The 26,267-nt window shown below is 42.7% G+C and overlaps 4 protein-coding genes across 4 annotated transcripts in view; 1 reads left to right on the top strand and 3 right to left on the bottom strand.

The window, feature by feature from the left end:
- Positions 1-4,141, bottom strand: part of mcrip2 (MAPK regulated corepressor interacting protein 2) — a gene marked incomplete at its 3' end in the record, with an annotated part of 4,381 nt that extends 240 nt beyond the window's left edge. Inside the window, exons 1-5 of the mRNA XM_080522765.1 lie at positions 3,634-4,141; positions 3,357-3,426; positions 2,246-2,379; positions 943-1,044; positions 3-42 (exon numbers count right to left, since the gene is read on the bottom strand). Of these exons, the coding sequence (XP_080378891.1) occupies positions 3-42; positions 943-1,044; positions 2,246-2,379; positions 3,357-3,426; positions 3,634-3,685 (398 nt within the window). The 5' untranslated portion in view covers positions 3,686-4,141. The remainder of the gene's footprint in view (positions 1-2; positions 43-942; positions 1,045-2,245; positions 2,380-3,356; positions 3,427-3,633) is intronic.
- A 766-nt stretch (positions 4,142-4,907) lies between these two features.
- Positions 4,908-9,675, bottom strand: gde1 (glycerophosphodiester phosphodiesterase 1). The gene is made up of 6 exons (XM_080523697.1): positions 9,146-9,675; positions 8,521-8,696; positions 7,877-7,982; positions 6,440-6,532; positions 6,116-6,327; positions 4,908-5,597 (listed from the first exon to the last, which is right to left on the bottom strand). The coding sequence occupies exons 1-6, from the start codon at positions 9,398-9,400 to the stop codon at positions 5,450-5,452; spliced, it is 990 nt and encodes a 329-aa protein (XP_080379823.1). The 5' UTR covers positions 9,401-9,675; the 3' UTR covers positions 4,908-5,449.
- Positions 9,676-10,303: 628 nt separating this feature from the next.
- On the top strand, positions 10,304-12,049 carry tmem186 (transmembrane protein 186). The gene is made up of 2 exons (XM_080523975.1): positions 10,304-10,394; positions 10,706-12,049. Exons 1-2 carry the CDS (start codon positions 10,392-10,394, stop codon positions 11,399-11,401), a joined length of 699 nt encoding a protein of 232 aa, XP_080380101.1. The 5' UTR covers positions 10,304-10,391; the 3' UTR covers positions 11,402-12,049.
- A 6-nt stretch (positions 12,050-12,055) lies between these two features.
- Positions 12,056-18,058, bottom strand: LOC308151152 (4-aminobutyrate aminotransferase, mitochondrial-like; the record flags this gene model as incomplete). The annotated part of the gene is made up of 15 exons (XM_080523974.1): positions 12,056-12,212; positions 12,410-12,521; positions 13,065-13,211; positions 13,462-13,629; positions 13,988-14,125; positions 14,379-14,527; positions 14,683-14,746; positions 14,992-15,054; positions 15,196-15,288; positions 15,498-15,578; positions 15,701-15,750; positions 15,840-15,957; positions 16,307-16,336; positions 16,642-16,739; positions 17,989-18,058. The coding sequence occupies 15 exons, from the start codon at positions 18,056-18,058 to the stop codon at positions 12,091-12,093; spliced, it is 1,503 nt and encodes a 500-aa protein (XP_080380100.1). The 3' UTR covers positions 12,056-12,090.
- Positions 18,059-26,267: the final 8,209 nt, after the last annotated feature.

Genomic DNA, 26,267 nt, shown 5'->3' with positions numbered 1-26,267 from the left:
ACCGCTGGGCCCACCACTCCTCCAGGTCGATGGGCACAAAGTCTGTGTGGAGGAAGAGAGGGAAGGGACGAGGAGCAGGGAGGGTAGGGTGGGAGAGGAGGGGAGGGGAGGGAGGGAGGTGAAAAGGGTAAGAGAGGATAATAGAGGGAGAAAAGGGAGGAAGAGGGGGGGAGAGTCATAAAGGGAGGGAGTAAAATGAGAGAAAGTTGATTATAGATTTGTATTATAGTTCAGCTTCTGAGTCATAAGTCATGTTTTATGAACAGCCTTAAAAGAAGACTTGACAAAGACTACGGCCGAAACCGTTGTCAATTAAAATACACTTTTGCATCTGAAACGAGAGTGTGCGGCTTCTACTTAAAATTCTATAGTATTCTGCTCCGTCGCCGGCACCTCGCCCAAGTTTTCTGCGGTGTGCTTTCTCTTCTTTTTCAATTATGAACAGCCACCCACCAATGACTTATAAAGTTATGAGGTCACTGAACAGGACGGAACAGGTTTGGGTGAAACTGTGGAGAATCAGCAACCAGCACAGGTTCATCTGAGGTGAGAGTTGCTCACAGACCAGAGAGAGTTAAACATTAAAGCTAGAGCTTGTCTCTCTCTCTCCACAGGCCTCTGATAAGACTGAGCTAAATACCTGGCCTGTGCTTCTTTAAATAGAAATGAAACTGGCATTTAGCTTTAGTACGGATGCTTTATACAGAAACATCATTACAGTGTTGAGGTTAACGCGGTCACAACACAAAGGGATAACAGTAGACAAGTCATCAGAATACCACATAAGTGGGTTAAATGAGATAAGAGAGCCAGGAGCAAGACTCTTAACTCTCTTCCGTCAAACTACCTCTCCCATGTCACCTTACTTTGTATACTTATTTAGTAGAGCGAGGTGGCTGCTGGTAAACAAGATGGCGGAAGGTGAAATGGGCCTGTACTCACTCTTCATAACTGGACTGGGGGTCTTCTCTGCGTACTGCACTGGCCCCTGGCCACATGCGGGCTCACCGCCATCTCCCAGCTGCTGCTCTACCTCCTGCCACGCTACAGAGGGAGACACAGACACAAACACAGACATATTGGTACACTTCTGGACAGACAGACAGACACACAACCGTTTTCCATGCTGCAGTAGAATAACCTGCATCTTATGACTATGCTGCCACTGACTAGGGGTAGTTTATAATGGTCTATTTTGTCTGCAGTGCACAAATGCCAGTGGACAAATGCGAAGGCCACAACCAAAACTTCTCTAGCAGGGTAACCTTGCAAGCTATCAAATATGATGTAGCCCTGAAGTGGGCCAGGCAAGCACAGTAGTTTATTGCATCAGCCAATGGACTGAAGGTTATGTTTTCCCTTTGAGTAAAACACACCCCACTCTGTAGGCTTTCATCTACATCATCATCACTGCTACAAGCTTTTGAATGAAAATGTACAAAAACAAACCAAAGCTCACCATCTAAAAATAATTTCAGCTGAACTTTCTTGGTGCTACTTGATGTTGTTTCCATCCCATACCCGGACTTGCAGATGACTGATACTACTTCTACAACACTCTTTCACACTATGCATGAGAAACTTTAACAGTGTTTGCATTGGCAACTATGTCAGTTTATTTGTTTTGGAGCTCCGTAAGAAGTTTATAAAAGCAAACAAAACGGAGTCACCGAATTGCCTTATTATCATTTTTCAGGCAAATCTCCAAAAGCAATAAAGAAAAGGTCATACTGATACTACAAGTCATTCTTCTTCATCCGAGCGTGCTGAAAGTGGACTGCTTTATAGAACTTACTAGCAAAACCATGTTGGAGAGAATCTCTCCATTTTTGTACTGGATGGATGGCTTCTTTCCAACCCTTTAGTGTTCAGAGATATCACCCAACCACCATCTATGGTCTGTGTCGACTGACCTGCAGTTCCATCTCGAGCAACCTCCATCCCTCTGTTATGTATTCTTTACCTCCCCCATTCTCTGTTTCGTGTGTAAGGTTATGCTCGACATGCACAGGGGTTCTAGTCCTTGAATCCAGCGATCTGTCACATATAAACACCACTGGTGGTGTGAAGAGGGTGGGATGAGTGTCAGCTTTAGCCTTGAGGCAAGGTCTGTTGGTGCAAGGGTTTACTGAATGTAGTCATTCCTGATATGCATTTCAGAGGTGTGTGTGTGTGTGTGTGTGTGTGTGAGTGAGTGAGAAAGAGAGAGAGTGTGAGTGAAAAAACATTTTCCAATGCCTCTTACCTTCGTACACAAATCGAACATTCTCCTCATGGGATGGTGTGAAGTCATCAGCTGGAGTGTCCTGCTTCTGTACGGGCGCTGTGTGATATCTCTTCCCGTTCAGGCGATTAAAGACAATCTTAGGAGCTGGAGAACTACAGTACAGATAGAGAAGGAAAAGGACAGTACATCAAATATTGGATTGTCATCCAACTCTGGGATAATATATCTTACTTGCAAATATGGGGATAAACCCCTATTGCAGGCCCACAAAATTACACTTTTTACATTAATATCTCTCATAAAAAGCCCAGCATGACTGTTGGAGGGGAACTGTACACTGCTCTGACAAGAAAGGTCAAATACTGTATTGTGATATTCATGGGCATTCTCTATTTCCCACGTTGAACTTCGGGTCCACTCGGCTTCCATAGAAATTGGAGGATGCTCAATCTACTTCCTTACACAATGAGGTTGCTAGGGGCAACAGACGGATTATCACTATTTGGATTCCCACGAATGTTGTACAACCGCATCTGTTGCAACGGACAGACTTTACAACATTGAAATCACTGATAATGACGTCTGTCCGACGAGCCAAACTCAACCAAATACACAATTGCTACACTTGCTATCAGTCCACGTCATGTTCCATGTCCTTGCAGTGAGTGTGAAGCATAGCCTATTCCTTTACGTCTGTTTACATAGCAGCTATATGTTGTTCAACGTGCATTTTGTCTTTTAATAGTTAAAAAGAATGTGTACAAATAATTGTGTGTTTCGGCGTTCGGACTTTGAACAGATGAACGACATACAGGTAGCCTACGCTGCTAGCAAGCTATGTCAGCTAGCATTACAAGGTCACTCACTGTGTGTTGGGTTACATATGGGCAAAGAAACGTTTGCGAGACACATAATCAATGCTACAATGTTTCAATGTATCTATTTGTGCAGTGAACAAAGTAACAGAACGCTCCAAAAACGAATCTGGGTAAATCGTGACGTTACAGAAATGATATCAGTGGCAACAGTGTTACATGATCGCACTTATTCCACTGTACACACGTGCCATGGAATATTCACCAGGTTGACTATGATGATAAATGCAATATGAATGAATATCGCTACTTACTCTGACTCTGACCAGGGAGTCTGTTTGAGCTTCAAGTCGATGATTTTATTCTCAATCTGTTGAGTGGGCCCTAAAAATAAATTGAATAGAGACTTTTCAATTGTGTCACTTTAATTAATGTATTACCATTAATAATATACGTTTTCCATTGATCTGGGCTACATTCTATCTATCTATCAAAATGAATATTAGATCGTTATTTATTTGCAAAGAATCAATAAAGAAACAACAGTTAATATATTGTTATCATATCGATCAGCTGCTGAAGCGAACTCACCTGTCCTCCGTTGTGTAACAAGTTTACTGGGACCTCTAGCAATTGTGTACATTATGTGAAAGCCAGTTCCCCGGAACTTCAGTATGGCTCAGAAAAAGTCGCTTGCCGTGGATCTAATACAATGTGACAAGTGCAAATGCGATGTCGTACGCCGTGCAATCCCCCTTTTCGGCCGAGTTCTCTTGACGCAGCCACGGTGGAAAAAATATTGCAGCGTGTTTTTCCAAGTCAGCTGGTCTGGTAAGTCTGCCAGTCTCCGTTACCGTAGCCTGCAAGCAACTGCCACCAAAAGCGATCACGGTACCGCAATGTGCGCTCTCTTGTCGTCGCTCCGAATAAACATATGTTTGCTCTAAAAAGCGCCGTCTGCTGCTCCAAGGGTATATTGCCTATAGGTCATACAAGGTGAAGCAGTCCCCCTCTGTGCCTTTGATCTTGCAAAGTGTTGCCCTTTTCCCGTTATCACTACGTCTTAAGCGGATATATTACAGTAGATTTCACCTTCGGAGTGGCCAGCACAGTGTAAACGTCCTACAAGTGTGAAAGGCACCGATCAGAGAGAACCCCTTGATGACGTCGGCTACACGCCCCTGGTCAGAGGGGGAGCGCCCTTCAGAATACTACCAATAACCATTCACCTAGTGACCAGTCCAAGCATGTGGATGGAGAAGCTGCCTATTCACCATGATAAAGCCGAGTTATAAAAGTGCTTTATCATGATGAACAACATTCACGTGCTGGGATTTAAGGATTTGTGTATCTAGGCTGGGCTTCCATTAGTCAGATAAGCTCTCAATTTAGCTACCTTGAATTATTGTTCATCTGCCTTTACCAACCAACACCCCTACGATATGCCATCTTTATCGGTTGGGGAATAAGGAAACAATTAGGAATGAGGATATAGGTCTACAACACAGAGAAACCTGTTTGGTCGCAGATTATTTCAACATTTTTAATCTAGATTAGAATGGTCTGGAATCTGTTTTGCTATCCAGGATCAGATATATGGCAGATTTTGAGTAGTATATGGGAAATCAGCCAGCTTGATTGGATCAAGATGACACGTTTTGAAATACTGGGCCCAATGCATGTAGCTAATGATCTACCCAAGTTATTCATTTCACACAGATGATAACACTAATAGGAGAGAGGGAGAGAGGGAGAGAGAGAGAGAGAGAGAGAGAGAGAGAGAGAGAGAGAGAGAGAGACTGAACAAGTGTAATCCAGATTGTATTTTATTATTTTTTTCAAGATTATGTTTAATGAATGCACCTGATTATTTTAGTATTTAATTGAGAAATTAATGAGCACATGAGGAGTAATGCCGGAATGGCGTAAGCAATGACATAATGTTTGGGTTAGCAGCACCATATGTGTACAGTAGTTTTGTTAGGATTTGCTTATATATCAATTGTGAATCTTTTCTAGGATTAATGAAGGCGTTACTATAAGTAGTTAAAGGTATCAGCAGGACCCAGCACTTCACAGTATGAGCTATAACAGAGATCAGGGAAGTGCATAATGCATCCAAAAAAGATAACAAAAAAGATACACTAAGGTGTATTATGTACTTATTGGTGGTCTCCTGAGTTGGTAAATACAGTACACGTGGACATATTCCCTGACAGAATTTAAAGGCTGATTCTATTCTCTGTATAGCTGCACTGTAGGTTTTGCATCATATGTCCATACATTTTCTGCACAAAAGAATGTACAACGCTCTGATACTGAGTGTTGTAAAGTTAAACACTTCATGTCTCATGTCTTCATGTCAATGTCATTCCTTTTTAATGTTTATGTGTGTGTGTTGCTGTGGTCAATAATGGGGGTCACAGTCCTCTACTAGACTGTCTGTGATGTAGTTGACGTTGAGCAGGTCCCGGTAGTACTGTTTCTCCACGGCTGTGTTGATGGTCCAGCTCACCACCTCCACACCTCTCTGGGCCCAGTACTGCACATAGTCCCTGTGGACAGATGAGAGGAGACCGACAAGGAAGCATAACATTAGTCCTACAGTGTTCACTGCTCACCTGCTGCGATTCCTAACATAACATGCCTAACATATCTATTGTATTTATTTGCTTGTTACACATTATGAAATGACATGTCATGTTGTTATTCAGGGTGTATATTAACAGGTTTCATGGTCAACTTCACACAGCTAACCATGTGGGTAACTGTCTGTGTGTGCAGTAATAACAGAGCAGCATCGGATCAAGGTTTACATAAAATAGGACACCTTAGGTTGTATCAGAAGGCCTACACAGGGTATTTACTATTTGTGTTCTTTGCAAGAATATTTGTATTATTTTGTATGCATTGTATATTTGTTTTGTGTGCAATATTAGGAATTTTAATGGGACACCCTATTGGCACCAAAAGTTCCAAGACAATTACCGGTACATTCATATTAAGTGAGAATATAACTAATAGAACAATTCTGTGCTAACACGGCAGCTAGTGACTAACATCAGTGACTCACGGGGATATGAAGTTCTTCTGCACCAGGAAAGCAGAGACGCCACAGAGATTCCATAGCAGGTGGTGATGCGCCCAGTCCAGCAGCACGTCCTGCACCTGTGTCCACTGGTGTTTCCATAGTGACGAGGAGCGCGGCGTGCCATCGCCTAGCCGACTCAGGGACCAGGGTCTATGGGTCAGTGCTGTGACCACTTCCGGGTCAGCCTGTCTCATCTGGGCCAGGGGGTCAAGAGAGGGACACACAGAGATAACATTACATTGACTATGAGTTTACTATGTATGTTAGATGCCTTTTGAGAGCTATTACCCCTTTGCACACCCTTACCCTATAAATGACTTTAGGCTCGAAAGAGCAGACAATGCTGGTGTTGTAGAGGACTGGATGTTTCTTGTACATCTCTTTAAGAGCAGCTGCTGCCTGCGAGGGGGGAAAAAACAGAACAATACATTAATTCATACTGTGTGTGTGTGTGTGTTTGTTTGTCAGACAGGCTGGTGACCTAACAGCTGTTAGTGTAAGTTGAAGCACTGGTCTGTAGCCTGAACTGAAGTGGACCACTGCCTGAAACAACATGCTTTCAAATGGCCCTGTTCTAAAAATGTACTTTTTGACAACAAACAGGAACAGACCGACTAAGCTATCTATAGATTAGGTGTATTCAGGAAATCATCGTGGACTTCAGGAGGAAAAAATCTGAGGTCCAGCCCCTGCTCGTCGACGGAGGGAGCGTGGAGAGAGTCTCAACCCTCCGATTCCTGGGGGTGCACATACAGGATGACCTGTCCTGGAAGAACAACACAGCAGCCATCATCAAGAAGGCACAACAGCGTCTCTTCTTTCCTGAGAGTCCTCAGGAAAGACCACATCGGACAGGAGATGCTGGTGGCCTTCTACCGCTGCGCAGTGGAGAGCATCCTCACCTACTGCATCTGCATCTGGTTCTTCAGCTGCACAGCCGCAGAGTGGAATGCGCTACAGAGAGTCGTGAGATCGGCCCAGAAGATCACCGGCGCCCCCCTCCCCTCTCTGGAAGAGCTGTACAACACACGCTGCCTCAGGAAGGCCTCCAAGATCTCCAGAGACCCATCCCACCCTGGGTACGAACACTTTGCTCGGCTGCCCTCGAACAGGCGGTTCAGGACCATGTTCGCAAGGACAAACAGACTGAAGCTCAGTTTCTACCCCAGGGCCATTCAGGCCCTGAACACAGCAAAGACCTAGGTTCTAGGCCCTGGACAATCTAGACAAATTGATGGCAGCTACTAGATTGAAATCAAGTGTAATACTGAAACACAAATGTGTACCTGCAAACTGCGACACTTTAAATGAATGTGCAATAACACTATGTGCAATATGACAACCCTAGGGTACATAAGGTTCAGAGAATAGGAAATGTTAGAATAGGTATAGCATAGCATAGAGTACAGCACAGTGTTTTATTTGTATAGTATAGTATAGTGGATAGTGTACATAGCCTTTATTTATGTAAACCAGCTCCTTTCCCTTCTTTCCCTTCTACTGTCAATGACAATAAAGACCATTCATTCATTCATTCATTCATTCATTCATTCATTCATTCATTCATATTCAGCTGTAGATAGTAGAGCTTTGCTGGAAGAAATGTACAGTGAAGAATATAAGCGTCAACAGATTTCTGTTTTGTGTAAGGCAAGCATATTCCATCTATAACATTTGTAACATTGCACCCCACTGATGTATAGTAATAATATACATATATCCAAGGCGTGTGGTTGCCTATACCTCATCTGGGTGGCCTTTGACATCAAAGTAGATGGTCAGCTGGAGTTTGATGCATTCCTCCACCGCTTCCTGCAGGGTAGGGACCTTCTCTCCTCCGAACTTGTCACTGAGGGTCACACAACATTAACGTTTACACTGCTGTCTTTGGCCAAGTCCCAACTAGGCCTACCTAGCAACACTACACAATGGTGATATCTGTCCTGTTTTCACTCACTAACTGCCAAAGAATTTCGGAACACTCACCATCTAGCACGAGTGCCAAGTGTTCTTTTGTGGTATTTACCTAGCAACAATACTTTTAGGCTTGGCTACAAAATGAAGCAGTGTAATTTATGCATTTCTGGTGAATAAAGTAAGCCCGTGGCCCTCTAGAATGTGGACAATTAGGGTGACTTTATTCACCCTCGGCACTAAATGAGTTTTAAGCCAAGTCTCACAGACCCCTACAATTAGGCCGCAGTGTCTCTGTCTGTCTCTGTCCGTCCGTCCGTCCGTCCATCCGTCTGTCCAACTCTGTCTGACTGTCCGTCACTGTGTCTCTTTGTCACTCTGTCTCTTTGTCACTCTGTCTGTCTGTTCGTCTGTCCGTCCGTCCGTCCGTCTGTCTGTCTGTCTGTCTGTCTGTCCCCCACAGTCCCATTCACCTGAGTCTGTGCTTAGCACCTGCATCCAGCTTGTGCAGCTCAGAGAAACTCAGCTGGCTGAGTGGTCCCGACCCGTTGGTGGTGCGGTCCACCGTGTCATCGTGCATCAGAATAGGGACGCCGTCTGCAGTGAACTCCAGGTCCAACTCCACCCCTGACGCCCCATTCTTACTGGCCTAGTGATGGAGGGGTAGACGCAACACAGGGTTAGAAGAAGAGAGGAATGACATTATGGAGAAGCAATGGAGAGCTTGTTTGACCTGATATTTCTATGCACTTCTTTGTCAGGTATACACAGTACAATAGGATACTCATTTGTGAATGTGGTCTTATACAGTACATGTTTGGCTTTGTGTCAGATTCACTATGGCAGTTGACATGAAACAATGGCTTTGTTCCAAAATGCGTTCTTGTACTCTATTTATGCGCTCTAGAGATAGAGCGCTAGAACTCATTTTGGAACGCAGCCAATATCACTTGTACCTGTACTGCACACTGAGATAGTACAGTACACAATGTCTTGCTGTGCTGTACAATGTGTGCACTATAACTGTTTGATTAGCTCTCACCGAGGAAGAGAAAGATCCAGGATTCCCTGGTGCAAGGAAGCCTCTCCTCGACTCACCTCCCGGATAGCTGCTATGGTGTTCTCCGGCGCGTCATGCCCTCCTCCCCGGTGAGCGACCACTGACAACCCGCCTGGACCGGGCCGCAGCACCTGTATGGCCCGGTCGGACGGGACTTGAGGGAATCGGAACGTCACCAAGAAGGCGTAGAGGCTGGCGGCGAGGACGGTGGACCACACTGCGCTCCTCGTTCCGAGAAGAACCACGACGAACACCACCGAGAAAAGGGCGACCTCGTCTCCAATCTGCAGCATGTTTGACCACCAACAAGCCTCTTTCACACGCCTTCTTTCTTTAGCGGTTTGACAGCAGCTTCCCAATGCATTTACAACGTCAAGTTGTCACGTATTATTCATTCGTGGCGATAAGGTTGTTGTCACAACCGTGTCTGAATATGATTCAAATACCTGCGGCACAACGGCGAGACACCCGGCCTGAGTCGCCTCCACTCCAGGCAGTAGGCGGCAGGACGTGTTTTTGACATCAATGAAGAGTTCATGCAGGAGAAGGACACAAGATAAAGCAATACGATAATTCCGTTTTTTTCAAAGTACACTAATCAGCAAAACAGCAACATCATTGGCAGAACTGTCACATGGCGGATATGACAGCTTGGACGTATGTGTGAAATTAAATGAATAATGCAAGAAAGACATGACATTCAATAAACACTATGGTCTATAAATAATTATCAAAGTGTATAAAAAGTAGAGCATGTGAATTTTGCGTAATGTAAAATATTCTCTTTTATTAGATATTATTTATTATTTTACAAACTCATTGAACGTTCGAAACACTTCCTGGTCGAGTAAATGGCCAATAACACTCATGTGCCCCATGATATGACACCATATACTCTTCTAAGTACTTGCTACAATACATTTACCGCAACGCCCAGAATAGTTTTTGGCTATAACTTAAGCCAATATATATTTCATATAGTGATTTGCATTGGCTGTATTTATTTGACCTTGAAACATGTTTCAAAAACCCACATTTTATACAAATGTCACTTAAATATCAACACATATTGCTAAATGTTTAGGCAGATGTATCACAGTTTTTTAATTCATAACTTTAGCACTTTTATTTAGAAACTCCGTGAACCGGAAGTACTTAGTTCATGTGGCAGAAAAGACTAAAGACATGACCTAGCCATCAACACAAACCGAACACATGCCGTCCTTTGAGAACCTTTGCTGTTTATGCTTTTAGTGGTATTTTGCCAGGTCAACGTCGACTGACATGGTAAGTTGTACATATGCTTAGCTAGGGAACTGTACGTCCTAATTTGGCGATTAGCTGGTGGTCAGATGGCTATGTGTCTGCCAGAGGTGGCTAGCTAGTTAATCTAATCTAGATTCTAAATTCTCTAAACATAAAATTGAATTCGATTTCTATTGCAACTATAATGGAGTTATATTATATTATATTGTATTATATAGTCAAATTGCGTGCTTGCTCTTCTTGCTATGTATCCCTCTTGTTGATTAAACTACAAAACTGTAGTTTTATCTCATCCATTCTAATCTCTCTCTCTCTCTTTCTGTCCCCTCCAGCATAGGTCAACACTCCTCCCCAGCCTCTCCTTCAGAGTGCTGTCACACTGCAGGGAGTACTGCATACTGAGAAGCTCCTCAAGTCGACTCCTCTGTCGCGCCCGTCTCCAAAGACCCAGCGGACTGGACCCAGGACGGACAGCAGCACCCGTCCAACACGCCTACCCTGCACCTCCATCACCGTATGTCAATGCACTTGCAAAATGTACCGATCTGTCCACTCAGAAGTACACGCTCATCTACTCGCTACCACACATGAAGATTCTCAGAGGTGTATCCAGACTCAAGCTAGTGCAGACTGCGATCACCGTGGCTTTGCTCCCCCCTGTGTTTTACATGTATTCCATAGGAGAAGTGTCATACCTGCTGGTCAGCTACAGCGCTGGGATAGCCACGTTCGCTGGAGTTATGTTGTACACTGCAAGCCACTTCCTCAGACGAGTGGTTGGGATGATGTACCTGGATTCTTCCCAGACCACTCTCAAGGTGTCCCACCTCACATTCTGGGGAAGACGGCACAATATGTACCTGGCGGTGTCAGACGTTATGACTATCGGGGACACTGGGGACTCTGTGGGTGAGCCTATACTACGTCTGAAGCGCTACAGTAGTCCTGAGACCCTGTACTTCTCCCCCCGGTTGGGACGTGTGGTTGACAAACAGGCCTTTCAGAAAGTGTTTGGGACTTTGATTTGATGTATGTTGGGATCATTTGGATACTGTGTGTTCATCAGCAAGTCTGCACATAGGCCTACTGTATATTACAGTATGCTCTGTCTTGTTCAATGATGAATGACTCAAATATAATTGATACTGTTATTGTTATGACAACTGTTCTGTGCAGATAATTTAAGCAACATATTTTGTAGGTTTATTTAAAACTATACGTACGGAAAGCGATTAAAATGATTTGATGCAAAGAGTGTGCATTACAATCACTACCAACTAGACTACTACTTCAATGTAAAAAACTGAAATGTGAAAGTTACTTGTTACAACAGATGCAGTGTACAGTAGAAATGTGACGGGTCATACTGTATATACACAAGATTATATTTGTGTCCAAGCAAAAGCATTTACAATCACTCATGAACTTAATTGCCGCTCTATACAATCCAAGAACATGTTTTATTACAATGACCAAACAAAGCCATATAGTAAGTAAAGCTTTATTTATATAGCACCTTTCATACAAGAAGACAGAACATATATAGACAGAACAAAGCCTGTGTCTTCCTATGATTTTTTTTTCTCCCAAAATCAGAAGATTAAATGAATGCAGTGAGGTACGGCAGGGCGGATGAGAGGAAAAAGGCCCATTTCAGAAATCCAGTGTGAGGAGTGAAGGAGTGCGCAGCGAGGAGGGGACATGTCAGCAGACGGCTCTACTTGAGCTCAGCGATGGCGTCGTTGAAGATGTCCAGGAAGAGATGTGCATGATGCTCCTTAAATACCAGAGCCGGTCGGAACCGGATGGACTGAGTTCCACAGCCTCCGAGGACCACACCTGTAAACGATGACAAACAGCATCATGAATGAAAGTTATTTGATTGACATGAATGTACTTGATAATGCGTAGCTGACTGGAAGTAAAGTAAAAAACTGCGTAGTAAAGGTCTTTAGGATTCTTATGTTGAGGTAGTGGTCCCCTTCTAATGATTCTTGCTGTTCTGTGATCTCAACCTACAGATTGAAGTACTTTACCCTTATTTCTGGCCTTGAGGATGAGGTTGTTGCGAGTTTGTTCATCCTTCACATCGATCGCACAGAAGGTCCCGATGCCTCTTGCTCGACTGAGTAAGTGAGGGTACTTCATCTAGACGAGAGGGACAGAGAGAGAAAAAGAAAGAGAGATAAGGAGTACTGATGATGTAGCCTATATGTCTTATACACACACACACACACACACACACACCAGGGTTCCCGTGCTGGTCTTAAAAAAAGCCTTAAAGTCTAAAAGCAATCCGATTTATAAGGCCTAAAAAGGTCTTACATTTCAGTTATTAGGTAAAAAAAAAAACTGAGGTGATGGGTCTTAAAAATTAGATTAGCTTGTCTTGCAAGGAAATCAGTCCGACCACATCTATTTACGTGGCAATTAATCAAGCTGGAACCAATATTTATTTTATATTAATTTCCTTCAGACTTTTTTGTCTTTATGGCAGTGAAATCCCTAATTTCATCACCTTGAGGATGCCAAATAGCAATAATATGGTGTATGGGGTCGCGAATAGGTCTCTAATTCTATTCAAGGAGGTCTAAAAAAGGTCTAAAAAGGTCTTAAATTTGACTTGTTGAAACTTGTAGGAACCCTGACACACACACACACACACGCATACAAATACACTCCACCACTCACCTGAAGGTCATACAGGCCCTGGAGCATGACCTTGCCTGTCTTCTTCACCTGGTCCAGCAGCCTCTCTGTCCTGACCACCTTGATCACCTCCGTCAGGAACAGGTTCTTGGTGTGGTCTCCCAGCCACGTGTTAAAGATCCTGAAAGGCTGAAGACAGTACACAGGAGAGAACCATAGGTGAACCATAAACAACACATTGCGCAAATGATGCCTTGTCAAAAAGGAAAGGAAAACCGTATTGCTTAGAAGGTAGTGCTAGTTAGTTTATTTCCCAATATTCGCTTTTAATTTCCATTTCCAATGGAGACTGATTATTAACCTAAGTTGTCATATTTTAAGCCATTAAACAGAAATTAACCAAGACCAGAGAAGCTGCACTCTAAAAGTTACTACCAACCTTATCTGGCTGAAAGTCATCCTTGTAGTAGTAACCTCCCGTCAGCATCTTTTTGCTGAAGGAAACTATGTCTGCAGGGTCGTCCAATCCCCAGTGTTGGTGGGCCCAGAACTCCCCTGTAGCCCCGCCCCCTGTCTGCACCTCATCCACTAGGAAGGCACATCCATGCTGACGGACACACAAAGGTCAAATGAGAAGAGACATACTGTAAATGTCTGTTATTACAATAGTTATAACACTACTCACAAGAAATAACTAGAAATAAACCAGAAATAACAACACTGAAACTGCTTTATATGTTTACCTAAATCCTATCATGTAGCTGTCACATCCTCACTCCCTATTGGGTGACTAGTAAAGAGTATCAATCACATGATCATACTCCATATCATCAACTAATTTCACGGTACTATTTGCCTGACTTCAATGTGGGTCAAGCCTCAGTGAACGGTAGAAGGTAGATGCAGAGTTAGATTTCTTGTACATCCAGATGTTGATGACCACCAAGGTTGCCTAGGTAACCTACTTTCTTGGCGATTCCTCTCAGTTTCCTGAAGAAGTCAGGGGAGGCGTGGTTGTCCCCGCCCTCGGCCTGGATTGGCTCGATCACGACCCCCGCCACTGGTCTTCCCTTCTTCCCCCACTTCACTATCAGGTCCTCCGCCTGAGACATGAGAGGGATGGAATAGAAGAGAATGAGAGTCATAGGGATGAGAGATATGGAGGGACGGGGTATGGATGAGAGTAAGGAGAGGTGAGATAGTGGACTAGGAGAGGAATGAGAAAAGGAGGAATCGGGGAATGAGTAGACAGGAAAAAAAGATGATGAAGGTGAGGACTGAATGAAGGATATTAGGTCGGTAGACATGAGGGGGGATTGACAGAGAGAGTGAGTGAGTGAGAAAGAGATAATAGACCTCCTCTAGGCAGCGGCTCTCCTCTTGAGCATTCTCTCTCTTAAACTCGTCCAGAGGGTACCTCAGCTTAGGGAAGGGGGCGATGGGCCAGTCAAACGTGGGGACATCCAGCTTCTGAATCGCCTTAGTGTGGGTGGTCGCCAGGCAACCTGGGAGAAGGAAAGACAGTTTGTATAGAGCTGTATATGGGATTTGTACAACTTTGTACAATTGGCTTTGTATTCGGCTGTGTATTCTTGGGTTTTCTTTGTTTTTGTACCAAATTAGACGAATTGTTCATTGAAAAATAGCGTTTCTGTCTCACCCATTGTTCTGCCATGGAATCCCCCCATGAAGGACAGGAGAGTCAGGTCTGGACAACCGGGGGCCTGGAGAGAGAATAAGGAACTACAGGCCAGGCTGACATGTTGAATTTTCTTTTTGAGCAAAACACCTGACCAGGAAAAATCTCTCTCTTCTAGGCCGTATCCATAACTACTCTACTGTAGGACCCAGCATTATTTCTGGGCAGGTCACATGGTCAGGAGAAACTCACGGACCTAAGTGTGTGTTTCTAAGTATAATATGATATAACATTAGGGAAATGTCAGTGTTGTGGTCAAGCAAGACCCACCTGGTTGATCACACTGGTCACCTCCTCCTCTGGGGTCGGCTCCTTAGATCCCCTCAGTTTATTCTAAGAAATATACACTATGTTGAGTGACACAATGTTTGAGTGACACCTTTCTATATTACATACTGTATAACATAATGTAATTATATATGTGTTGTAATATATTACATTATATTACAACACAACTCCAGTTCCATCACTTACTTTGTACCAGATGAAGATGGCTTTGTAGGCGTTTTCATTGGAGCAGGAGCCACAAGCCATAGTCTGGACACGGCCGAAGCCCTTGGGCGCTACCTAGTGAACATAAGAGGAAGCACACCCGTTTAGATCAGTGTAAGGCTCAAGGTTGAAGTCTATTCAATTAAATTCCAGTCAATTCAGTAATTTGGCTGTACTCCTTTGTAGAAGTTCAATTAAGTGGGAATTGACTCAAACTCTAGCATGTATTGTTTTATAAAAGTTGTAATTACATATTCCAAGGAAAACAAAAATGTCGAACTTACTGACATTAGACCATTCAACAGCTTTTCAGGGAATTTCCCTGGTGGAAGCATACCAAGAGCAGGGCGGTTCACAAACGTACCCTGAGACATTTGTGAGAAAAGCGAGACATTAATGAGAAAAGAGTTACACGTTCCTCAATGACTATCTTACAATTTCATTCTTGAGTACACCTTCAAGTCGCTCCATAAACGTTAGTGTTTACCATATTCGAGGGGTCAGCCATGACTTGGGTGAGTGCTGGGTGATTGTATCCTGAAAATCAAAGACAGAAAAAAGCTTAAATCTTAGATTTTCAATTATTTTGCTAACTTCCAAACCAAAACAGAACCTCAGAGACTCACCTATAGGTATAGATGCAATCTGTGTGTAGACATCCAGCATGCGGTTCCCGTCCACGTCCACTAGATAGTTGCCCTTACTCTCCTCATAGTCACAGAAGAAATTCACCTGGATGACATTCTAGAGGGACACAGACATTCCAAGAGGCATGACGTCACCTTCATCTGGGGCATTCGTATCACTTTTTATTCATGTTGCACCAAGAGATATACTGTATGTTACACAGCCTATATGAGATTTACTGAATGCGTTTTAATAACTCTCCATAGGATAACATTGAATGGAAGTGTGCCACACATTATGCATGGAGCAAGGGAGGCCTGTGGAGGTAGAAATTGGAGGGCAGGCTCATTGAAATGCAAACGTTTGACACCATTCCTTATTCCGTACCGTGCATTACAATGAGCCTGTCCTCGAATTCCTGCCTCCACCAGCCTCCCCTGACATGGAGTATTCCATAGATACTCACCTGAACCGGCTCTAACTGCTTTGATAGACTCTGTAGAAGACAACATGGAAGATATACAGTATGAATGGATAATACTTTGAAAAGAAACATTTCTGAAGTAAAACCTCAAAATGCTTTGAATGCCTTATTTTATCATGATACAATCAATACCAACACAGCTTAACCACTGAATTGTCTTCAAGGTTATCTCCTGTCATAACCTTGATTGACCGTATGTCCTACCTATACTTGTACTGCCCTATGCTCTTTTCTGAAAGTTATAGGAGCAAACTTTGCAGTAGAGCAAATGCTTAGTTTGTCTATCGTTGGTCCAGAGATTGTCTTCATTTGTTTACCTTAGATATGGGGCCTGGAACCTCGGTTTTCATACAGGGACCATCAAACTCAACATCCTCCACTGTCTTGGCTGATGCTTTGCTGACATGGCGATATCCTATAGAAAATACCAACATGATTCTATAGGCTTGTTTGTGATAACAACATAAGCTTTTCAATACAAATTATGGAAAGACAGAACATATATACATAAGAGCATATACAATTAGTATTAGTTATATATAAGATTGATATCATGTTTATTAATATTAAAGGGATCGTTTTTTCTTAATGTGATATTATTAAATATAGACATGGAGACTATGTGTAAAAGGTATGAGAAATATTAACAAATTATAAAAGATAAAAACTGTCCCTTAAAACCAAGTGTATAGGAAGTGCAATAGTGCATGTACCTCATATAATTAGTAATAACCAATTTATCACCGAAACCTATAAGACAACTGTGGAGGAGGTGGGAGTGTTTGTCTTATGACTCTCAGAATACATAACTACACTGGACTGTACCTCTAGGTAAGTAGAACGTTTGACTTTTTGTCATTTTGACCTTCTGTCATTTTGACCTTCTGACAATAATAACTTACAAAAACCAGGCAAAACTGGTTGATCATTTATGTCCACCTTTGCTCTCTGTCTTCATCCCCTCCTCCTTCAACTGAGTGATTTCACTGAAATAAACCACAGCAATTAATAGCTAGCTTCCTCGTAAGGTATTTGTCCCATGACCCCTTCTGATAGGGTGTCTTCTTGAGGTCAAGTGACTTGAAGTATTCAGTACATCAGAAAAATAAAATATGACTAATATCATGAGCCACCAACAAGAATCCCAAAGGAGCAAATTAATCCCATGTCTCCTACAAATACAATTTCAATGATGTAACTGCCTCAGTGACAGCTGGTGGAGGTAGACATTGGAGGACGGGCTCATTGTATGCATGCAATGCATTGTATGCATGTATGCATTGGAGGATGGGCTCATTGTATGCATGCAATGGAATGAGGAATGGTATCTAACACCTCCACCAGCCTCCCCTGATACTTGTGCTCAAGGAATGACTGACATTCCACGAGAGCAACAACGCTACAAGAGCAAAAACAATAAACAACGGAGATAATTTGTTCTTGGCTACGATAGATAATACAGCTAGCACTGAAGATATTAATAAGTAATACCCATCACATCAGGGAGGGTGTTTCACTCATTGAAACTGTTTACTCTTCATATTCAGAGAGACTAGAACAAATAAAATGCACAAGTGAATGCAGATAGGCCACAATGAAACCAACATTATTAACCAATATAACCAACACTTATTGGTTATGTTCTCCCATTCAAGCTGTGTTACCTGTAGCTGACAGACCCAGACTGGGTCTCAGAGAAGAAGCCAAGCAGCGGCTTAGCAGACTAGACGCCATGTTCCTCAGCTACCACAGGAAACGGTAAAGAAAAAGTAAATAAATGTTATTACCATGAATATTTATTTAAAAACACTTAATCAACAACCTCATTTTAACTCCATACACATTTGTATCTTGTCTTGAGACAAAATAAAATAGTTTTCAATGTTTGATAATACTCTGAGTACAAGAAACAATTACACATGCATTTATGGTAAAAAGATAAAATTACAAATAAACAATGATAAAAGGACTGCTTTCCCAGACACAGATTAAGCCTCGTCCTGGATTAAATAACACTATCAGTAGAAAATCTCCATTGACGACACATTTCAGTTGAGGATTAGCCTTAATCTGTGTCCTGGCTACCGAGCAAGCCTAATCCTAGTCTAAATAGAGTCTTCAATGGAGATGTTCTATTAAAAGTGTCATTTAGTTCAGGAAGAGACATAATCAAACCAGACAAATCGTGATACTGGGGAACACTCACCGAGTCGAGGTGTGGGACTGTGATGAAATAGTTTCTAAATGAGCACCTGAGGCCACTTCACTACAAGACTGTGTCCCCACTGTCTTATGCCACATCTGGCATTTATACCTCAACTGCAACCAGTCAGAGGGGCAGGTATGGAGGTGCGGCCGTCTGCTGAATTGTCTTGCATACCACATCACTATCAACAAGTTATCTAGTCATCTTTTCTCCTTCCAGCACTGCCCTGCTGAACAGTAAGGGACATGATGACAGTAATAATTGCACACACAGAGCAGTTCAAAATAGGTCGGTTTTTGATTAACTTCTTTTTGTAAGAGCAATTTTTTTCTCTAACTTTAGGTTACTGTAGGTGAGGGATGGGGTTTATCCAATCATTGTTGAGTTTAAGAGTCTTACCTCCTGAAATTGTTTCATACAGTCAAATTCAAACTTTATACGACAAGTACAGTGGAACTACAAACAGACATACATTAACAGTACTCCTCAGTACTCTGTATACTGGTCCCGCTTGAAAAGAGGCCTTTCACCCTCAATCAGATTTATGAAGGAGGGATTTTGGTGGTGTCAGCCTTTGCTTTGCGATTGTAATGTATCTCCTTTATTGGAAATTATATTTAAGGCAAGATCTTTTGGGGGTTAGGCCCATCGAGGGCACCATTCTCCCATGTTAACAAACTGTTGTGATTAGTAGCTGTTGCATTTATAATGGGAGACCTGGGTCTCCCAGTCCTCTCTGTAGTAATACTCCAGGTCCTGGGCCAAGGGCAGAGAGAGCGAGAGCTGAACATGTGTAATCCAGATTGAACGCTGCAGTCCTGAGTCCTTCTATAATCTCTATAATGAGGGCATTCGTTCTATTCATTATCTTGTCGACATATTTTTTTACCTACTGGGATCCAATAAGGAAGTAGAGAGAGACGAATACATGATCCATTAACTTACACTGACAGAGTTACAGTCAGCTCAAATTAACTTCAGAACCAGTCCTTTCAGGAATCAAACTGACCATAGATTAAAATCCACTAGTAACACAGACATAGATGATCCTATATGCATGTACATAACAGCACTCTCAATAACTTTATTTTCTTGTCTACTTTGATCATTCATCATTGATTGAAATCAATCTGAATAAAACCCTTTACAAATGCATCTGCAATCAATAGACCTATATACAGTATCATGTCCTATCCACGGGTGCAGGGGTGAGGAGGGTGTGACGGCTTACATGTCTGCTGATGCCATAAGACCATGATGACTAGCATGCCACTCTGACAAAGGAAGCTGTCCATCATAGTGCAATCATTATGCTTTGATATGGGATTACATAAAGAAGTCTATGAGGTCCATCCAGAATAACAACATTTATTTGAACATTTGTAATGGCATTACAGATTACGAGATAAAAACATCGCTACAAAAATAGAATTACATGTAACCAATATTATGTAACCAATTCATATTGCAAATTGAGAACTATAATGTGTATTTTATGTTCTGTGCAGGGTAAGGGGACGTGTCTTTAATACTACTAGCTAATTGATTCCTCCAGCTGCTAACGTCAGTTTCCTCTGATGATGTAGCTAGCTAGTTGTCTGACTTTGTTAGACAGCAAATGTTCACACCACAACTCAACTGTTTGATCAGCTAAGTTATCTAATTTTGCTCAACATTTCTCTGACTAGCTAACAGAGAATTCTATCCAGCTAGCAAGATAGATGCTTTCCAACTGCCAGTTGTTTTTCTGTTACAGCTCATGAAGTATGCTTCACAGACACAGACAGTATTAAACCTGTTTCTCATGTGATCTACACAAATCATGTCAATGACCTATTTTGGATTCAAAATGTTGAATTTCGCCGAAAGGTGACTAGTTTGCATCCCTGTATGTTCTCCAGGCCTGGGCGGTAAATCACTGACTGCAGCATGGGGGAATGGTCAAGTGCTGCCATAAAGATAATTGGAAAAGAGGGGAAAGGTAAGTAAGTAAGTAAGTAAATTTTATTTATAAAGCACCTTTCGAAACAAAGTTACAAAGTGCTGTACAGTGGACATCACATAAAAACAATCAGGTAAAAACAAGTTAACACAAGGCACATACTGTAAGGGCATAAGAGCAATAACACAACAAGAGATAAAACAAAACAATGACCTATAGAAGTGGGTCAGGTGAAAATGTCATGGAATAAAGTGCAAACAAAACAGGTGTGTTTTTAACAAGTTCTTAAAACAACGGATTGAGCATTCTTTATCGACACTGGGAGGGCGTTCCACAGTGTGGGAGCCACTACTACAAAAGCTCGGTCGCCCTTGGTTCTGAGGTTGGTCGGGGGTATGACCAGAAGGCCCTTGTCCGAGGACCTGAGAGATCTCACATTGGGCTTTGTCTGTAATAATTCCGAGATATAGAGAGGGGCCAGCCCGTGTAATGCCTTATAAGTTATTAAAAGGATTTTAAAATCAATTCTGGATTTAACGGGTAGCCAGTGAAGAGCGGCCAAAACCGGGGTTATATGAGCTCTGCGATGTGTGTTAGTGAGAATTCTGGCAGCTGTGTTTTGAACTAATTGTAGTCGGTTAATAGAAGAGCGGCTGAGGATAGAGTAGAGTCTGTTACAGTAGTCTAGACGTGAGGAGATAAATGCGTGCATGATTTTTTCGAGGTCTTGAGAAGTAAGGATTGGTTTGATTTTTGCGATATTGCGAAGATGGTAGAAACATGACTGTGTAACCTTTTTTACATGGTATTCAAAATTCAAGTGGCTATCAAAAAAGACTCCCAGATATTTGGCGGTGTTACTTACATTGGATGCCAATGAACCGAGGGACCGCTGAATTTCATTCGATGTACTCTCAGGGCCTATAACTAGTATCTCAGTTTTATCTGCATTTAACTGTAGGAAGTTTTGTGCCATCCAATTATTTATTCCAGCAATACAGTTATGTAAGATGGTGAGTTTGCTGACATCACTTGGTTTAAAAGAAACATATAATTGCGTATCATCTGCATAACAGTGATAGGAAATGCCGTCAAAACTATTAAGTGCTAATAAGAGCACCAAGGGGTAACATGTAGAGGGAGAACAGGATTGGACCAAGGATGGAACCCTGGGGGACCCCACAGGCCAAGGGAGATGTGGAGGAGACATAGCTGTCGATAGCGACAGCCACACTTCTCCCTGACAGATAGGACGAAAACCATTTCAGAGCTACCCCATCTAAACCCACCCACTGTTGGAGCCTATTTAAAAGGATGTCGTGGTCAATAGTGTCAAATGCTGCGCTTAAGTCAAGCAGCAGCAGCACTGAGCACTCTCCGACATCAGCCCTCGTAATGATGTCACTCGACACTCTAAGAAGTGCAGTCTCAGTGCTGTGCTTCTGACGGAAGCCAGACTGAAACTTATCAAACAACTTGTTATTGTCAAGAAATTGTAAAAGTTGGTTACAAACAACTTTTTCCAGGACCTTCGAAATGAAAGGGAGTTTGGAGATTGGCCGGTAATTACTGTGGACTAGAGGATCAAGGCCTGTTTTTTTCAGGAGAGGTTGGATGATGGCATGTTTGAAATGATCAGGCACACACCCAGAGGATATGGAACTGTTAATAATAGACAAAATGTAGGGACTGAGGCTATTGAAGGCAGCTTTTAAAAGTGAGGTTGGGATGGTGTCAACAGGACTAGAGGAGGGGTTCATGAGTGAGATAATTGGGGTAAGATCATCTAAGGAGATAATGTTGAACTGGCGTAGCGAGGGAGCTGGAGGTGGCTGGTCGACAATGATGATGTTTGGAGGTGTTATCTTGGATCTTATATTGTTAACTTTATCTAGAAAGAATGATAAGAATAGTTCACAGTCATTATCAGAGTAGACAGGAACTGGGGGAGGAGGTGGATTAACCAGGGTGTTTATAACTGCAAAAAGAGCTTTACGCTTATTCTTATTAAGGTGGATCAGGTTGGAGAAATATATGGTTCTTGCATCCTCAACTTTTAGGTTGAAAGAGGTGAGGAGTTCCTTCATGTGAATGCACTCTCTTTTTAGGTTGCGGATGTCATCATTTATCCATGGGGATGAGTTAGATGCACTGAGACATTTCTTTTTTGTTCTGAGGGGGACAACTAATTCTAGGGCAGACAAGCAGAGGTGATTAAAATGGTGGATCAGGCCATTTGTGTCAGTTGACACTGTCACATCATTACTGAGGTCTGCGAAGGCAGAGGAAAATTTGAGAGCAGAGGAGCTGTTGAGTGTACGGGAGCTGACTGACCGTTTGCTTGGTAGGGACTCAGCAATAAAATCAATATTAAAAGTAATATATTTGTGGTCAGAAATAAAAAACTCACCTATACATAGCTTATTGATGTTCAAGCCCAGTGTAAAAATCAAATCCAGCGTGTGGCCCCGGTCATGGGTCGGTCCAGAAACATGCTGAGTCAAATTCAATGATTGGGTAAAACTAATGAACTCATTCGCAAAGTTGTCAGAGGCATTATCAATATGCACATTAAAATCTCCGGCCAGCACCAGGTTGTCGACTTTCATCACAACAGATGATAAAAACTCAGGAAATTCTGTTAAAAACTCACTTTTTGACTTTTCTGGTGGGCGATAACATAGCAAAGTAAAGAGAGGGTTAGCTGATCCTATTCTAAGCAGCAGTGCTTCAAAAGTTTTAAAATTACCAATGTCTACAGAGCGGCAAGCAAACTTTTTGGAGAAGATAACGGCTAAACCACCTGCACGGCCGGACATCCTAGGAGAACTGACAACACTACATGCGGCAGGACAGAGCTTATTTATAGTGATGTTGTCATTGTTTTTCAGCCAGGTCTCTGTTAAAAATAGAAAATCAAGCTCATGGGATTTAAAAAAGTCCCTTATAATATAGGGCTTGTTGTTCACTGACCTAGCATTAATTAATGCCATCTTAAATGGTACATACTTAGTCCGAGGAGCTGTAGGTAGACAAGGAATGTGAGTGAGGTTTGATGGAATGACTGTGCGAGGGGTGAAGTTGTTGAGTGAAAGGTGTCTGGTCCTAATAAGAACAGGGATGGTCAGAGGACAGGAAAGGGATATAGAGTTAGCATGACCCAATGGGAGATGCTTGTGATGAATGCAGTGTGAAGCTATGGTGGGATCATGCTGTGGTGCATGTCATTTACAGCTGAAAGCGATGTAATGAATACATTGAGTGATTAATAGCTTTGAGCCTTTTAGATTGAGGTGCAGGCCATCGGGTTTATACAGGTGGTTTCTGGTCCAGAACATGTCGAAATTGCTAATAAAATCTGCTAATGTGGCCTGACAGAAGGCTTTTAGCCATTCGTGCAGGCTCACAAGTCTACTAAAATGTTCAGGACTCTTTGAGGGGGCTGGGATGGGGCCAGAGAACACACAAGTTTTGCCCAGGCTTTGTACAGTGGTGGCTAATGACTCGAGATCTTCCCTGAGTGAGGAAAGGTCTTTCACAGGCGGCCATTAGCATCAGCACAAGCCACAAGAACATTGACTACTCAGCAGTGAAGAATCTTCTTGTCGGTAAAATGATGGAATGGATCAATCTATTGAGGATTCGTGATCTTAAATGCGTTGTGTCATCTCAGGATAGATTAGGTGTGCAGCATACACAATTTGACAAGGAATAGAACTATTCAACACGGGTCGGAATGAGTACATATGATTTATTCAGAACAGATCATAGCTTCTTCAGCACGTTCAGCATTTCGACCCTCATTATGAAATACAGACAGGTTAAAATACTTCTCAGGTTATCTCAGATGTTACGTTGTGAATGAGCTCACCATCCCTGGCGCCTACAACCCCCCAAGGTCTTAAGATAACAACCCCGAATCTGTCTATTTGTGGCGTCACTGCTAACCGTGAAGATCAGGCTGACAGAAGCAGAATGTGTGTGTGTATGTGTTATGTGTGTGTCTGAGTGACATGAGAATAGAGTGTATATGTGTGTGTATGTATGTGTATGTGTGTGAGTGACATAAGCATGTATGTTTCTAGAAAATCCCACCAAGATCTAGGAAGAGGAAGAGAGGTGAGCTGCAGAATTAGTCACTGTCGCTATCCTCAGATCTTCTTTGCCTCTTCTGAGAGGTTCCCTCCTCTGGATCAGTGCCCTCTTCCCATTTTCTCTTCATGGACACCCTCTGTGCCTGACGGGCAAGTACCCAGTTTTCACTGTCACTGTCAGTGTCGGTGTCACTATCTAATGATGGTCATCAGCCACCTCCTTTGCTCTCTTCCTGGACACCCCCTGTGCCTGAGGTTCCAGCACCTGGTCGGGAACCAGTCGGAAGTGCTCAGGCTGTTCCTCAGCCCTTATGTCGTTGTGCACCTCCTCTTCAACGACAAGCCTCATCGCATCCCTCATCTCTTCCTCCTCATGTCTGGGCACATCCTCCTCCCACCAGGCTTCGAGGGTGGGCAGAACTCTGAGGCCATGAGCCTCAACATGGGCATCTCCATGACCCTGAAGGTTGTGGAGTATTCCGGGGAAGGCCCTGGGTCCCATAAGGTTGCTGACAGCAGTAGCATCTCCAGAGCCATTGTAGAGGTCTTCAATAATGTCCTCTTCCTCCTCTTCCTCACCACTACCTAGTATCTCCTCAGCCATAGCATCATCATCCTCATCATCATCATCATCATCATCGTCATCTGGCACAAAGCATACACTGCTGCCAGTTCTAGTACAAAATGAATAGCATCAAATAAATATGTTTATATTTATATTATATATCTTGTTATATTTGTTTTACATTAAATTAAAACCTTGACAGTGTCTGAACAAAAACATAACACTTGATTGATGACAACATTTCATTGATATTTTAATGTTGATTGCTTATGCCTTAACACCAGTGGCGGGCGGTGCATTTCACACCTAGGCCTTCAGTGATGTCCGACACATTCCTACCTGAATTATTCTACCTCTTAATACCATCGTTATGACGCCATGGCTCTAGAAACTAGACAGAAACACAGTATAACCGGGCGTTGCATCACCTTAACATAGTCAGACAAGTACAACATAGTTATATTAATATTTCCGAAGCATTTTTAATCAATAAATCCGCATTTACAATGAAGAGTGTTAAACTAACATATTTAAGATCGCTACATTACCCACGTCTGTCGTCTCGTCCACCATAATAGCGACAAAGGGTGCCTTTTTAATCTCCATTTTGATCTCTTCTCCCATCACTTCAGCAATAGCAAAAATCAGGTCGTTTTGTATTTTGCCTGACGTCCCAGTAAACACTTTGTTTGTGGACAGGTGGTAATGTAAATCTGGGTTGTTTTCAGCAAGAAAAGCTCAACGTAGTTTCCTCTGTTTGTGGACTCGGCGCTTTCATCCTGTCCCCTAAATGAAAGTTATTGTTTACCCAAAAACAGGACACAATCGATCAGTATTATCGATCAGTCAACGAAAGGGTGACACTTGTTCGTTGAGCTGTAAATCCACTCGCGTGTCCCCAAAGGTGTTCAAAAATCCCACATCTACCGGCATAGTTACGCATCTCAATAGTGAATATCAATAGTGCGTATCAATAGTGCGTATCCAATCAAAAGACGTGCTGGGTGCTGACATCATTGAGCCTTACAGCAGGCGCCGTTGTTGCTATTGCTCACCAACTCGAAATCTACGTAGGTTTCCACTAGGAACGCCACAGGTGTTCTCGTTCAACGTTAAGTTACAGGTCGTATCCGCGG

This window comes from Nansenia antarctica (assembly GCF_963989245.1).
Source record: "Nansenia antarctica genome assembly, chromosome: 2".
Lineage (NCBI taxonomy): Eukaryota > Metazoa > Chordata > Actinopteri > Argentiniformes > Microstomatidae > Nansenia > Nansenia antarctica.
Note: the sequence above shows the minus strand (reverse complement) of the source record. Positions and strands in the feature narration are given on the sequence as shown.

What these genes read in the sequence shown, in the direction of transcription:
- gde1 (XM_080523697.1), bottom strand. Translation starts at nt 9,400, where the DNA reads ATGCTGCAGATTGGAGACGAGGTCGCCCTTTTCTCGGTGGTGTTCGTC. An exon ending in TCAAAGGCCACCCAGATGAG is followed by an intron (nt 6,533 to 7,876) that starts GTATAGGCAACC and finishes CCCCCCTCGCAG; the next exon opens with GCAGCAGCTGCTCTTAAAGA. An exon ending in AGCCTAAAGTCATTTATAGG is followed by an intron (nt 6,328 to 6,439) that starts GTAAGGGTGTGC and finishes CCCCTGGCCCAG; the next exon opens with ATGAGACAGGCTGACCCGGA.